The 12,706-nt window shown below is 37.3% G+C and overlaps 1 protein-coding gene across 1 annotated transcript in view; it reads left to right on the plus strand.

The window, feature by feature from the left end:
- Positions 1 to 12,360, plus strand: part of NALF1 (NALCN channel auxiliary factor 1) — a gene marked incomplete at both ends in the record, with an annotated part of 461,336 nt that extends 448,976 nt beyond the window's left edge. Inside the window, 2 exons of the mRNA XM_080347475.1 lie at positions 1,186 to 1,357; positions 12,065 to 12,360. Coding sequence (XP_080203601.1) covers positions 1,186 to 1,357; positions 12,065 to 12,360 — 468 coding nt within the window. The remainder of the gene's footprint in view (positions 1 to 1,185; positions 1,358 to 12,064) is intronic.
- Positions 12,361 to 12,706: the final 346 nt, after the last annotated feature.

Raw genomic sequence — 12,706 nt, forward strand, 5'->3', positions numbered from 1 at the left:
AAACAAATCCTCAGCTAGGCTGCTTTTTTCAGATGTCAGCTTTTGACTTTCCAGTGTTTAAAAATTTAATCTAAGTTTCATTTTATTTTTGTTAGAAGCAGGTCTAGGAAGAAGGAAAATAAACAGCTGACTCTATTGATTTTCAGCCTGTGATAAAGGAAAGGTAGTTACTAAGGTTTTCAAATATTCTGAATGAATACAAAAAGGAAAATTTTGTTATATAACAACCTAGACAACAAGTATCTAGCAAGTAAGTATTGTACTTCAAAACAGATAAGTGGAAAATAAAATGGGAAATGTGCAAATTTCTCTATACTCAGTCAAACAGGTTTTTCAACACCTTCATAGCCTGGCGTCCAATCTATTTTTGTATGATCACATGTGAAACATTTCTAGATACAAATAGCTAGTTTAATTCTTATGACAAAGACCATTGCTCAGAAGAAAATAGCAAAAAAAAACCTAAAATCAACATGTTTATTTGGCTTTCTGTTTAAATGATGGTAATAATTGTAATAATCACAAGCCCTGCAGCTACGGCTCCGCAGCATCAGATGACAGCATCTTAATATGTTCCTTTTAGCTCTTAAACATAGGCGTTGGTCCTCACTGTTGCAGATTTATCCCCTAGTCTACAGCTGTTGGTGTTCAGGAACCCTAATGCATGTTTTAATGCTGTGGACTGGATAAGGTTTTATTTGAAGGGAAGCAGCACCATCTATTGCAACTTGATAGCTTAGCTCTAGATTATATAAAGAGCAGAGCTGGCCTGATCCTAGTCTTAAACTCCTTCTTGTACTTACTTTCATAAGATTTTCCCCAGACCAGCTTTAAATGAGGTTATGTTCCTAGTTTATATATAACAAGGTATGGGGACAGGGGTGTGTGGCATGTGTGCATATGTCTAATAAAAAGGTGAATTCAAGAGACACACCTCTTCACAAACTAATATGAAATAATAGTACAAGCCTAGTCCTGACTAGCTGTTGCTTTTTAATGACTTGGCTAGAGTTTTCATTTCTGAAGTGGGAGGATAGTCAAAAGAGTATGTTTTACCCAGGTGATATTCGCTCAAAATTTGCTTTCGGAAGCAGTGTTAATGTAAGTGTGCAGTACAGTATGTGCTTCTAAGAATGACAGTGCTATTGTCATCCATCTATACTTCTGGTTCTTCTCTTTTTCTAGACTGTCTACAAAGCCTGGCTCTGTTCCCAGTATTTTGAAGTCACACAGTTTCACTGCAGCAACAGAATTCCTTGCAAGCAATACTGTTTGGAGGTTCAGACGAGGTGTCCCTTTATATTACCAGACAATGATGATGTCATCTATGGAGGACTATCAAGTTTCATCTGTACAGGTATAGTATAGAAATGCTAATTTCACCTGTTTTCATAAGTCTAAATATGGAGGAGAGTGTGGATAATGTTTCTTCCATTAGGTGTGAGTGCCTGAAGGTATTCCTCATCATAAAGATTTGTCGGAGGTGCTAGGATGTGAGTCCAGATTTAGTAATGCACATTTATTCTACAGCTTGCCACAGTCATTAACTTTACAAAACAAAATCACTAAACAAAATTTGTTCTGCTGTTTTTTTACGCTTAATCATTTGATGGAGGATTTTTGTTGCTCTGTGTCATGCAGTACTCAGAGAAAATAGGCTCTCTGTCATGCAATATTCAAAAACAAAAAGAGAAAGGCAAGTCCAGCTTTTAGTATATTCACCTTTGTTCACTTGCATTATTATGTCAGATAAATGAAGAATCTAAGACATTGCATTCAAAACTGTGCAGCAGCTCTTGGAAGGTAGATGTCTAAGGAAAGGTCTTTCACTAGTGAACAATTTTGAGAATGAGTTGTTCACCTGTGAAGAACTGCTCCTTTGGTCTCTTCTTGAGTCTTGTCACATTCTGTGAGTATTTTAATTTTAAAAGATATTCCTAATATAGGTTTATGCATTGATTGATAAAATAGTTTGGTTCCTCTTATATTCTGTTCTTCTTCAAAGACTATCCCAGAATGATTCAACCAGAGAGGACATGGTAAGCAAGAAATACTTTAGTACATCTCAGGTACCGCTGATACTTTTTTGAGGACTGGCTGGGAATCATCCACACAAAATTTCAGCTTATAACAATGTTATCTGCAGATTTCTGGTGCCTAGGTTATCATCTGAGGATCTTGAAGATATTTAGGCAACTAACGCACTAAAACAGTAAAAAGGCATTTGAACATTTAGATCATTTGACAGCCTTGTCCAAATACCTGAAATTAGATGGCCTCCACCTTAAATTATGGCTGCACTGGTGCTAGGTGAACTTGGTGTTAAAGGAACTGCCCAATGTAAGTTACTTAAACCAGAGTAAAATATAAAATTCTGTAAAATGTTCTATATCATCTCAGAGGCAGGCATAATGTTTATGGCAAATCACTTCACCTAATACTCTCCGTTATGATTGAGAGGAGTTCTGGTAGCAAGATATTTACTGTATTTTTCTTGAAGTTTAAGCCTATTGCACACAATTAAGCAATATCCATACATATGCAAAAGCCAATATAATGGAATGTAAGATGAGTTACACTTTAGTAGTCATCAATAAAGTAATGGTGCTTATCACTTCAATGCACTTCTTTAACATTAATAGCCTTCAAATATGCATGCAGAGTAAGCAAATGAGCATTATTTTCCAGTTTGAAATCAGACAGTAAAAGCTGAAGTGACTTAGGACATTTTTATTTACAACATACATACAATTTATATGTGTGTGTATGTGTATGCGTAGGAAATTGTGTGCACACTTAACACACATGCAAGATGGCGAAGAACAAACAATAAAAAAAAATCCCAGTAATAATTTCAGAGAATCACATATCCACGTCTTCATTTTCCTAGTATATCTCCAAGTCCAAATTAATTCCTAAAACACACAAAATGGATGACTTTGCAAAGATTACTGACAGTCAAGAGCTCTGAGTTTAGGATGAAAAGCAGATTTAGGGGAGGATTAAACTCATTTTATTGCAGATATTAGTAAGCATGGGCATCTACATATAAACCCTGTGACTAAGCTCTCACTAGAGTCACTGAAGGTCTGGTGTAGCCAGTAGAGCTGAGAGTTATTTAATGCAACCTAAATACGTATCTGCACACGATGAGCTGACTAGCTTTCTACACCCCACTAACAGTGCTGGCTCAATTTGCTGTAGCTGCTCTTAGTCACCAAGGCCTTATCGCAGACACTTAAAATCAGGATGACCTCAGCAGTTTGCTAATACTTTGTTCAACTTTGTGTCCACTCGAGTCAAGACCTTCAGCATTAGCAGAACAGAGATTGTATACAAGGACCCATAGGAGTCTGCATGCTGACACTGGGCAGTTGTGTGGAGGCGAAGATGCTGAGGAAAGCTGCAAGCCTGCAAATCAAACTTTGTCTGGAATACAGGCCCATTGCCACCCTCTTATTAATCAGTGACTCACTGTAAGAGCATTTTCTGACACTAAACCATGAGAAATTAGACTAATGCCTGCTGTGAGACTAAAGAATTACACTTCTCTGCAACTTAATGGAAGCAGAATTGTTTCATGCAAAGTGGAGTGAGTTCAACAGCAGCCAAAATACCACAGCATAGCTTGTGACTTGATGGGCAACTTGAACTCCTCTTGCAGAAAAGCAACTGAAAGCAGGTTTCCCACGTCTTGAGGGACCCATTCTCCCACTGCACTTTCTATGACTTTCAGTCTGGCAGACACGTTCTGGGATTTCTAGTTTCTGATCCTGCTTTTTCTGAGATGGGTGAAATTCATTGGCAAAAATCAGAAGAGTCAAGTCAAAGGTATTTCTATTTGACATTTAGGTGTTATAGCTGGTTGATTGGTGTCTCCATTCGACACAAGTTCACTGTGAAGCTGGTCATCATTGAGCTCTGCTACAGGAAACATAGCAGGAGCAAACTTCATGTTCAGTGATTCCTCACAAATGGTATTTTGCCACAGCCCGTCACTCATTTAAATTAGGTTTGAATATCTCTGCTGTTCCTGACTCCGATGATATCCCACAGAGAGAAATGCTACAGGTCCTTTTTCTAAATTTTGACTTACATTTTCAGAGAAATCCAGCAGGAACTGAATTACTTTATTTTTTCCTTCCCATGAAACTAATGAAAGAGTAGCTGGCTAGCTAAGGAACAATGTTAATTATAAAATATTGTCTGGAGAAAATAAAAAAAAGTAGCTACTTTTTAGTAGGGTGTTCTATTCCTCAGAAACGTCAAGTATCTGTGGATTCTGATTTTCTTTAATAATGTTTTAGAAGCAATGTTTCTATAATAAGAGCTTCCTTTCCTCCTCTCCATGGTAACAGACTATTTCTTCTAAGGTCCAGTAGAGATTCAGGTTAATGGAAAGACAGAGGATTGATTTCTATAAAACATTTCAATATGCTGCAGAAAACAAGTAAAAGAAAAAAAGTGTACTGGTGATAGCTGTTTTTATTTCATGTTGTCCATATCATAGAGTGCAGGATGCCCTTATCAACATTACATGCCATTTTCCAGTTGCAAGTAAATAAGGGTCTGGTGTGGCTTCCTGTCACCAGCAGTGGTGGGAGCTGTTGCAGTGGTACTGAGCTGCTGCCTTTCCTCACCACCGCACTCCTGCTGAAATCAAGGGCATGGTGGCACCTGGGGACAGGGAACCCACATACTTTTTTCTTTTTTCTTTCAGGGCAGGATATTCTCAAGGTTGAAGTCTGTATAAAAGAAAAAAAAGAAAAATATAATGTAGTTTAGAATATGTCCTGAAGGACTAGTATAATGGTAAGAAGTATTCTAGCCTGAGAATGTCTCACTTGATTATCTCCAATGAGAGCAGATAGTGGGAAAATAAGAGGGGATGCTACGCTAGCTGTGTATCACTAGAACTTGTCTTTTGTAGAAGTGCATGTGAGAATGCAAGACAACTGCAGTGCAAAAGAAAGTACTTGGGAGATTAATCAGAATAAACAGAATCACAGTGTGGTTCTGATTATGGAGACATGCAGTTAGCTAGAAAGAATTTTGTGTGCCCCTCTCCCCGCTTTCTTCTAGGAAACAGGAGGAAAGCAGTTGTTCTTTACATCAGACGCTGTTCTGGAACATACTGTTTATCATATTCATTGAAATTGAATGGTTACTTTCAGTTTAGACCTTTGGAGGTTATATCCATATGATTAAAGTTTCCAGTGGTTTCATCTAATGTTACTTTCAGCAGCTGAGATGTCTAGAATATCCCACGCAATACAGAATGTTATTTAAGGGAGATAATAATAGTATTTAGGCATATGTACACACAAACACAACAAAGTACAATGAATGAGTCCCATGCAAAGTTCCACAAGTTTCGTTGTGTTTCCTATGAAAACTGTGTGCATACTAGTGGAGCTGTTTTCTTTTGTAGATATAGCCATCTTTTACTTTTTTCCCAAGTGTGAATGGAAGATGTGAAAGATTTCTTTCACAGATGCTCTGGGAAGAGACTGCTAATACTTCACAACTGCTTTCCCATGCCTTCCAAAGTAATGTGGGCAAGCGACTGGCCTGGCAACTGGTCCAGACCATGAACTGCTTCTGTTTGGCTTGCTGCCATCTCCCAGTGGAGGCAGGGAGAGGATGCAGAGGCCATAAATGTTTTCTTCACAGCCAAAACTATCCATTCAGGCCTCCAGTTTGCTCAACTGAGAAAACATGAGACATCAGTTTCCACCAACCGAGCAGCAGAGATGCCCAAAGACAGGATAGAAGAGATTATCTCTCCTCTACATCCATGGCCCTTCCCTGAGCAGCCAGGATATGCCATCAACACCAACACTCCAGTTGTGTCCACATTAGCAATCTAGTTCAGGGTTGTACTTCTGAAGCAAATCTCCTGTTCATGCCCCTTGCTGTTTGACTTGAGCTGGGGAGAGTTCTTGAAGGATACAAACTGGGTTCCTCTGGATGAAACTAAACTAGGAGATGTGCTTCAGGTCCATACCTAGCACATCCCAACTGCTAGTGCACATGTGGTCTACAGAATGAGAATAGAGCTAGAAAGGTAAACACCCCTCAAGTGCATTCAGAGGTGACAGCACCAAGTGTTTGATTATACACATCTCCTTTTGCCCAAAACTACTTGTTAAACAGACATGGCCTATTCTAAGCACTGGAAGAACAGTTCCCAAACTGCCAAGTCTGGAGCAATTTAGAGTGTACAATTAGGGCTCCCTGTGTTGTTAAGGACATTCTTTCTATTGACCAAGACTTACGGTCCTTAGTGTCTTGTGGCATAACAAGGCCATCACCCAGCAGGAAATATTAGGTAGGAAATCCCAACCACATGCTCACATTCTTTACATGTACAATAGATGTTAGGGGATTTAATGGAGAACTTGAGTTCCTCTGTGAAAGAAAGGAAGGGCATGTAGTGAGCAGCAATAAGTCAGAGATGTGTTGCATTAGCTTCTTCCAAAACCAGCACAGCATGCTCTGGCATTTCCTGAGGACAGTGTCATCAGTCTGCTGCCACCAAGAGGTGAAGAAAATCTGTCTGAGCTCCTGTGCTGAATAGATCTCTGATACTTTTAAATGATACTTTAAATAGAGAACAAGAAACAAAGGGGAGAGGTGAGAGTACAGATGATGCAGGTGCTTCGAATCACATCTTTCCATTCAGTTCATATTCATTTAGGGTCCTAAATCCATGTGTTCCCATTAACATCTCAGTTGCTTGGAACACATGGTGTGAATACTCTCCCATATACCACTTTGCAGTAAATATCACTAACATATGCTTATGTGATCCATGCAAAGTAACCCTTCCCTAGGAACTCCTCCTCCTTTAGACTATTCACCAGAAAGGTCAGTCATACTTCCTAGCACACACCAATGTTTCTAAAGATGTAGTGAGAATTACTACAGAGAATTTTCACCAAGGGTTTCTTGGCTACAAAAGGTTGACAAAGGCAAAAATTCTTTTAACTGTAGCTTCTTCTCAAGGGTCAGATGTGTGGCTCGGTTTCACTGGCATGTTTAGCCATAAACTGTCTGTTTCAAAACAGATATCCTTCTTTTAGTGCAATTTGAAAAATAATTTCTTTGAGAAAATGTGGTATCTAGAGTGCATCACAATTTACCTTTTCTTTGTAGAACAATTCAAGAAGAGAAAATCTCTGAATTCAATCCACTTTATGTTGTTCTTGGCAAACTCCAAGAAATATATGTCCTAGATCCAAATTCTTACTCTAAAAATAACTCATAATAATGTGTTATTTCCCTCCTGCCTACATTTCTTAGTAGGTCCTAAGATATCAAAATATTGAGCTAACACACAGAGGAAGACAAATCCTATTTGTGTTTGACAAGCACGGTTAATTCGTTACTAGCTATGCATCTGCTTACAAGGAAAAATTGACATGGTTTTGCAGCAAAATCTGCCAACTAAATAGCTCAACTTTTGGAGTTCAATGTACTTCTAGTCTTTAATATTGGGGCTTTCCCATGACTGAAGTCCCATATTGTAATAGGCTTATCAGCTGCAAATGTTCTTCTCTTATAAAATCACCCCAGGCTATTAACCTGTTGATATCCCTGAACTACCTATGGCAACATAGCATGTAGACATGTATGACTCTTTCTTTTCCTATTATATCTAAATAGAAAATCCTTTTGATCGAAATTTGTACATAATAGAAACGAAACTAAAGCCAGAGTGGGGGAAGCCAAATGATTGCCAGAAGGAAGTTATCTCACCCTTGTCTTGCATCTCAACATAACAGAGGTAAAAACGTTCATTGTATAGCCTTGAGAGTCACTTGTTTGCTTATTTTTCTGACTTGCAGCAGGTCAGTCAGTTTTAAAGGGATAACGCTGATTTACACCAGCAGGAAGAAATTAGTACTGTATATATGTTAGGGAAAAAAAATCCATACATGGTGAAGAAACACGACTTTTTTTTTTTTTAAAGTGGACGCATACACACAGGACAAAGTTCCAGAGGTGATTATCTGAAATAGTCACCAACATATAGTGATAAAACAAAATTGAAATACAGCAATCCAGATCTCATCCAACAACTGGAATGGAGTCTGAAATTGAAATTAGCCTTCTCCAAAAGAGCTGAACAGCCTTATGCACCAGTTTAATAATAATCTATTTGACTAAGTAATAATTTATTTATATTTAAGCCTTCTTCTACATTTCATTTTATTACTTTTTTATAATATCAAGAGTATAAAATACATATCTAAAGAGCAGCATCATAATGTGTCACAGACACAGCAATTTAGAAATTGAGAGGACCATCTGGATAAGATCGAAGAGAGCTGGCTTCCATATCAGTTGTAAGCAAGCAGTGAAATCTAGTCATATAATAACTGATGTGTTCTCTTACCGTCTGTAGTTGGAAAATGATAATATTGAAATCTCAGAAATAATTCTTCAGAAAGAGAAATGTCATGCAGAGTGTTGGCATTCACTGATACAATGATGTCACTGCTGGATGGATCACTCTTGGCAGACATTACTTACTTTGTGCTTTACAATAAAATGGAGCATTTGAACCTCCTGGTATGCTACATCCGCTTATCTGGTTTCTTCTTCTACTTCTGTGGCTTTCCAACCAGACCAGTTCCCTTTGATGGTGACTGGAAGATGCGGAATACTGTGGCTGCATAGCTCTTTCTGTAGCAAAGAAAACAAGCAGCAGGCCAAACCAGACCAACTGCTACAGATACAGATCCAGATACAAGTATTATGTACCTTACACAGTGTTGGGGTGAGATGTGGAAATGCAACTAACTCTTTTGCAAACTGTATTCTGTGCAGAAGAAATCCAAATGCTCAGGCAGTAACAACAGCATTCTCTGAGTTAGCAGGTAATCTACCTGGTCAGCAGACTATGCATCCCTAGACAGTTCATGTGATTTTAATTTTTGTACAATAACATCTTTGTGGTTTGCTGGTTTTCCCCAAAAGCTATTTCTGCACAAAGTGAATACAATGCTCATGCTGTCATTCCTTTTGCTTTCAGTATGATTCCGCTAAGCAGGATACATGGGATTTATCTACAGTCATGTGTCTATTAACATAATCTCAGTCAAATGAGTAGCCTTAATTCTTGCATCAGCATTAGTAACACACACTGCCTACAGCTATAGCTGCTGTGCTGATCATCAAAATGTTATCTGCATGTGAAAAAAGTATCCGGTTACAAAGCAAAGAGATAGATTTTAAATTACCTTTGTGAGTGATAGTATATCTGTCTAGAGAGTGGTTTGATACAAAAAAGCATCCTGGCAAATTCTAGATCCTTGATTAAGATCAGCGTTCAAGAACCTCAGTATGGACTAAGTTTTCTGCTGGTGAAATATAGATGAGTGCTGAGAAAAGTTGGGAAATGGAGATCCAGAGTGGAGAATTTTAAGTAAAAAGTGAAAAGCAAAGTAGGGTTTGAGCCAGTAACAGTTAGTAAGTTAATCTCAGAAATATAATTATTGACCATCCAAGTAATACGGAGTAATGGTGTCTATGAACTGAACTACAAAGACAGAAGAGGAAGACAGAAGCCTTGATGGTTTGGTGGGTAAAGGTTTCTTTTCTATTCCTTAACCCAAACTCTCTGCCCATATAAAATATTTTCCTAAAAGAGCAAAATAGGGTTTGTTTCCCGCCCCCCTCCTTTTTTTTTTAAGGTTGATGTAGACACCTTTCCAAGGTTTCTGGTAAATCACAGGTTTGTAATCCTCTGACAGAGCAGACTGATTGATTAGATCCAAGGGGCCAAAACAGATCCTCATGGCTACAAACAAGTATGTGGTGAAGCACAATTGTGAAATTTTATTATTTTGGTACAAAAGCTCTGACTGGATTTATGTAAATGTTCTACAAATGTCATATTAATAGTCATTCTGCAGTTAATTATTAAATATGTAACTGCAAATTCAAAACCTAAATGCAATTGCTGAAATGCAACAAAGACGGAATGTAATTTTGCATTAAGGAACAAGTTCAATACAGCTTTTAATGTGGAGTTGCCTTCAATTTATTTACAATTTAGTAAGTGCACATGAACTATTTAAATACCTTTTGATTGCCAACTTGTATATGTAGGTTTTGATTTAAAAGGTAGTCTGAGTTTTCCTATAACAAGCAGGAAATACTGTTTGAATAGTAAACAAGCCTCAGTAGGATCAAAGCATTAACCATTCTCTGTGTCTCTTCAATTACTATTAATAGTTTGAGCTACTGCAGTCACAAAATAGAGCACGTAATTACCTGCTTTGGGAAGCACTTTCTGTATGTTACCATGTTTAAAAACACACACTGATGCACACAAACACCAAAAGATAGCTCTCAGAAAATATGATGTTAACAATAATATTTCTTTATCATCCCTGCGATAAACAACTGTCTGCAAGTTGCAAAATATGAAAGAATTTCTTAAAAAACATGTAGTACATTCAGTGATGATCTGAGGGAGAATAAACAGTTTTCAAGCATTAGTACATTGCCTTAAGTATCTGAATGCATAGATGCAAAACTGTCCTGATTTCCTACTGAGTAAACCTTGACTTTATAGAAAATTAAACAAGATGTTCTAATTCCTGTAGCTGTAAAAGACTTGTTTTAATCCAAAAATGGATGTAACTTTACTTAGACTCATGTATAGTTGACTGTTGTGTCAGCTATGTAAAAATGTACCGGTCTAGGTTTAATCTGCATTTTAACATGCTCAGAATACCTAATTCACTTTTTGTTTAGTTGCAGATCAATATTATGGAAGTAGGAAGGAAAGAGTTTGGTTTTGTCTTATTTTAAGGTGTGCTGCTACTCTTTACAGGTTATTCACAAATGACAAGCAGTCTGGTGCCTGAACATAAGTATGTTTTATCTAAACTTGTAGATATTGCTTTTTGAAAGTAATATAATTGCTGTGATATTTTAGACAAAATGTAATTCTTGTTCCAAGAAGCAAAGTTAATTTATAAATTATAGCAATTATGTAGTTGTTTTCAAAACCTTAATCTGAATATTCTAACACAGATAGTTTTGTTTTGTTTTGTTTTGCTTTTCTAGTAAAACCTAGCTCTACCATAGCATAATTATTTACTGCAAAATTTATTCCAAGGTCAGTTTAAATGGTAAAAAGGTATTTGTCAATTATGTTAAATATTCTTGCATTTGATCATTAATTAAACCAGCTAAATTAGTTTCTTTAATCAGAAAATAAGATATGTGAGAAGTAAACAGAACACTCTGGTTACTTTACTTTCCTGTATAGCAATGTCAACAGTACTGACAATATACAAAAAGACAGTTGTGTCTTTTGGAAAAGACAGAGTTCTTCTAACTGTTCAAAAATTCATAATCAGATCAGGCTGAGTAACTCAGTAAAGCCCTAAAAGCAGAAATAGCCTAGATTTGTAGTCAGAAACATCAAGAGACCCAATTATTGTATGGCACGGAAGATTGTTCTCACCTCTGGGATACGCCAAAGAGAACAACTCAGCTGGAAGAACTCATCTGAGGTAGGGTAAACAAGTAGGCACTGAACAGCTCTATTTGGAAAGTGTTCCTATGAAGCTGTTGGATCGCTATTGGTTTGACAATATTTTCAATATTGTCAGTATATCTATTACTTGTTGTTTAATGCCTATCTTTTCATGGACAGTGACATTACTGGTATGCACTCGCATGGAAACATCCAGTTTGATTAGTTGTTATTTCATTGTTAGTTGTCACTTCCCAAAAAGGAAGAATTCAAATATTGGCATTATTCAAACATCAATATTTACTTTTTAGTGCCATTTCTTAGCACAACCATGCTCAGTGTCACACTTGTATTGAATGATCTTTTGATGTTACTTCCTGTTAGATGACACATATCCCTTCAACAGCTCTAACTGTTCAAAATGGAAGTGTTTTGAGGGCCCCAGGCTAACCCAAAGATGTGGATTTGATAGCTTAGACTAAACTATCAAATGTTTCTTTGACTTACCAACTTCTGCCAATCATTTTGTGTGTGGTGTTTAATTTTCTTGTGTTTACCCTACAGGGCTCTATGAAAACTATCCAACCAATGCAGAACCAGAATGCTGTGATGTCAGATGGGGACTATTATCAGATCATCAATCCAAAGGGACTACAAAAACAAGTGGCTCAGCAAGGTGTCACAGGACATCACTCACAGTTTCATCAGCATCCAGACTGTGTAACAGCAGACTTAAACTGTGCGTTCTTGTATTAATTCTCTTACATACAGTACTTACAGTCTCAGCAGCACAGAACTCAACAGGACTGGGCTTTGGAGGCATAACAACTTTGGAAGATAATTCAACCAATGAGGAATAAAAGAAAGGATTCATCTTAAATGATAGAAACACAACAGGCCCAAATGACTACAGTCAAAAATAGCAACGACTGAGAGCTTTACCTTCATATCTCTCCTTGAATGACCTTTTGGGTAAAATGAAAAGAATGGGCCACTACCCAAACAACAAGGACACATGAACACAGCTTTTTATTGACTAAAAGGCTGTATGGTGACTTAAATTTCTCACACCATTTTATACACTGTGTTTTAATGTTTGGAGTTTCCTTTTTGTTTGTTTTTTGCACTTGTTAATACAGGATTTTATTTTTGGGACGGTTTCTCAAAGCTAAATTAAGTCTTTTCTCTGTCAATATATTTCTAGTC

Source organism: Nesoenas mayeri, assembly GCF_963082525.1.
Source record: "Nesoenas mayeri genome assembly, chromosome: 1".
Classification (NCBI taxonomy): Eukaryota; Metazoa; Chordata; class Aves; order Columbiformes; family Columbidae; genus Nesoenas; species Nesoenas mayeri.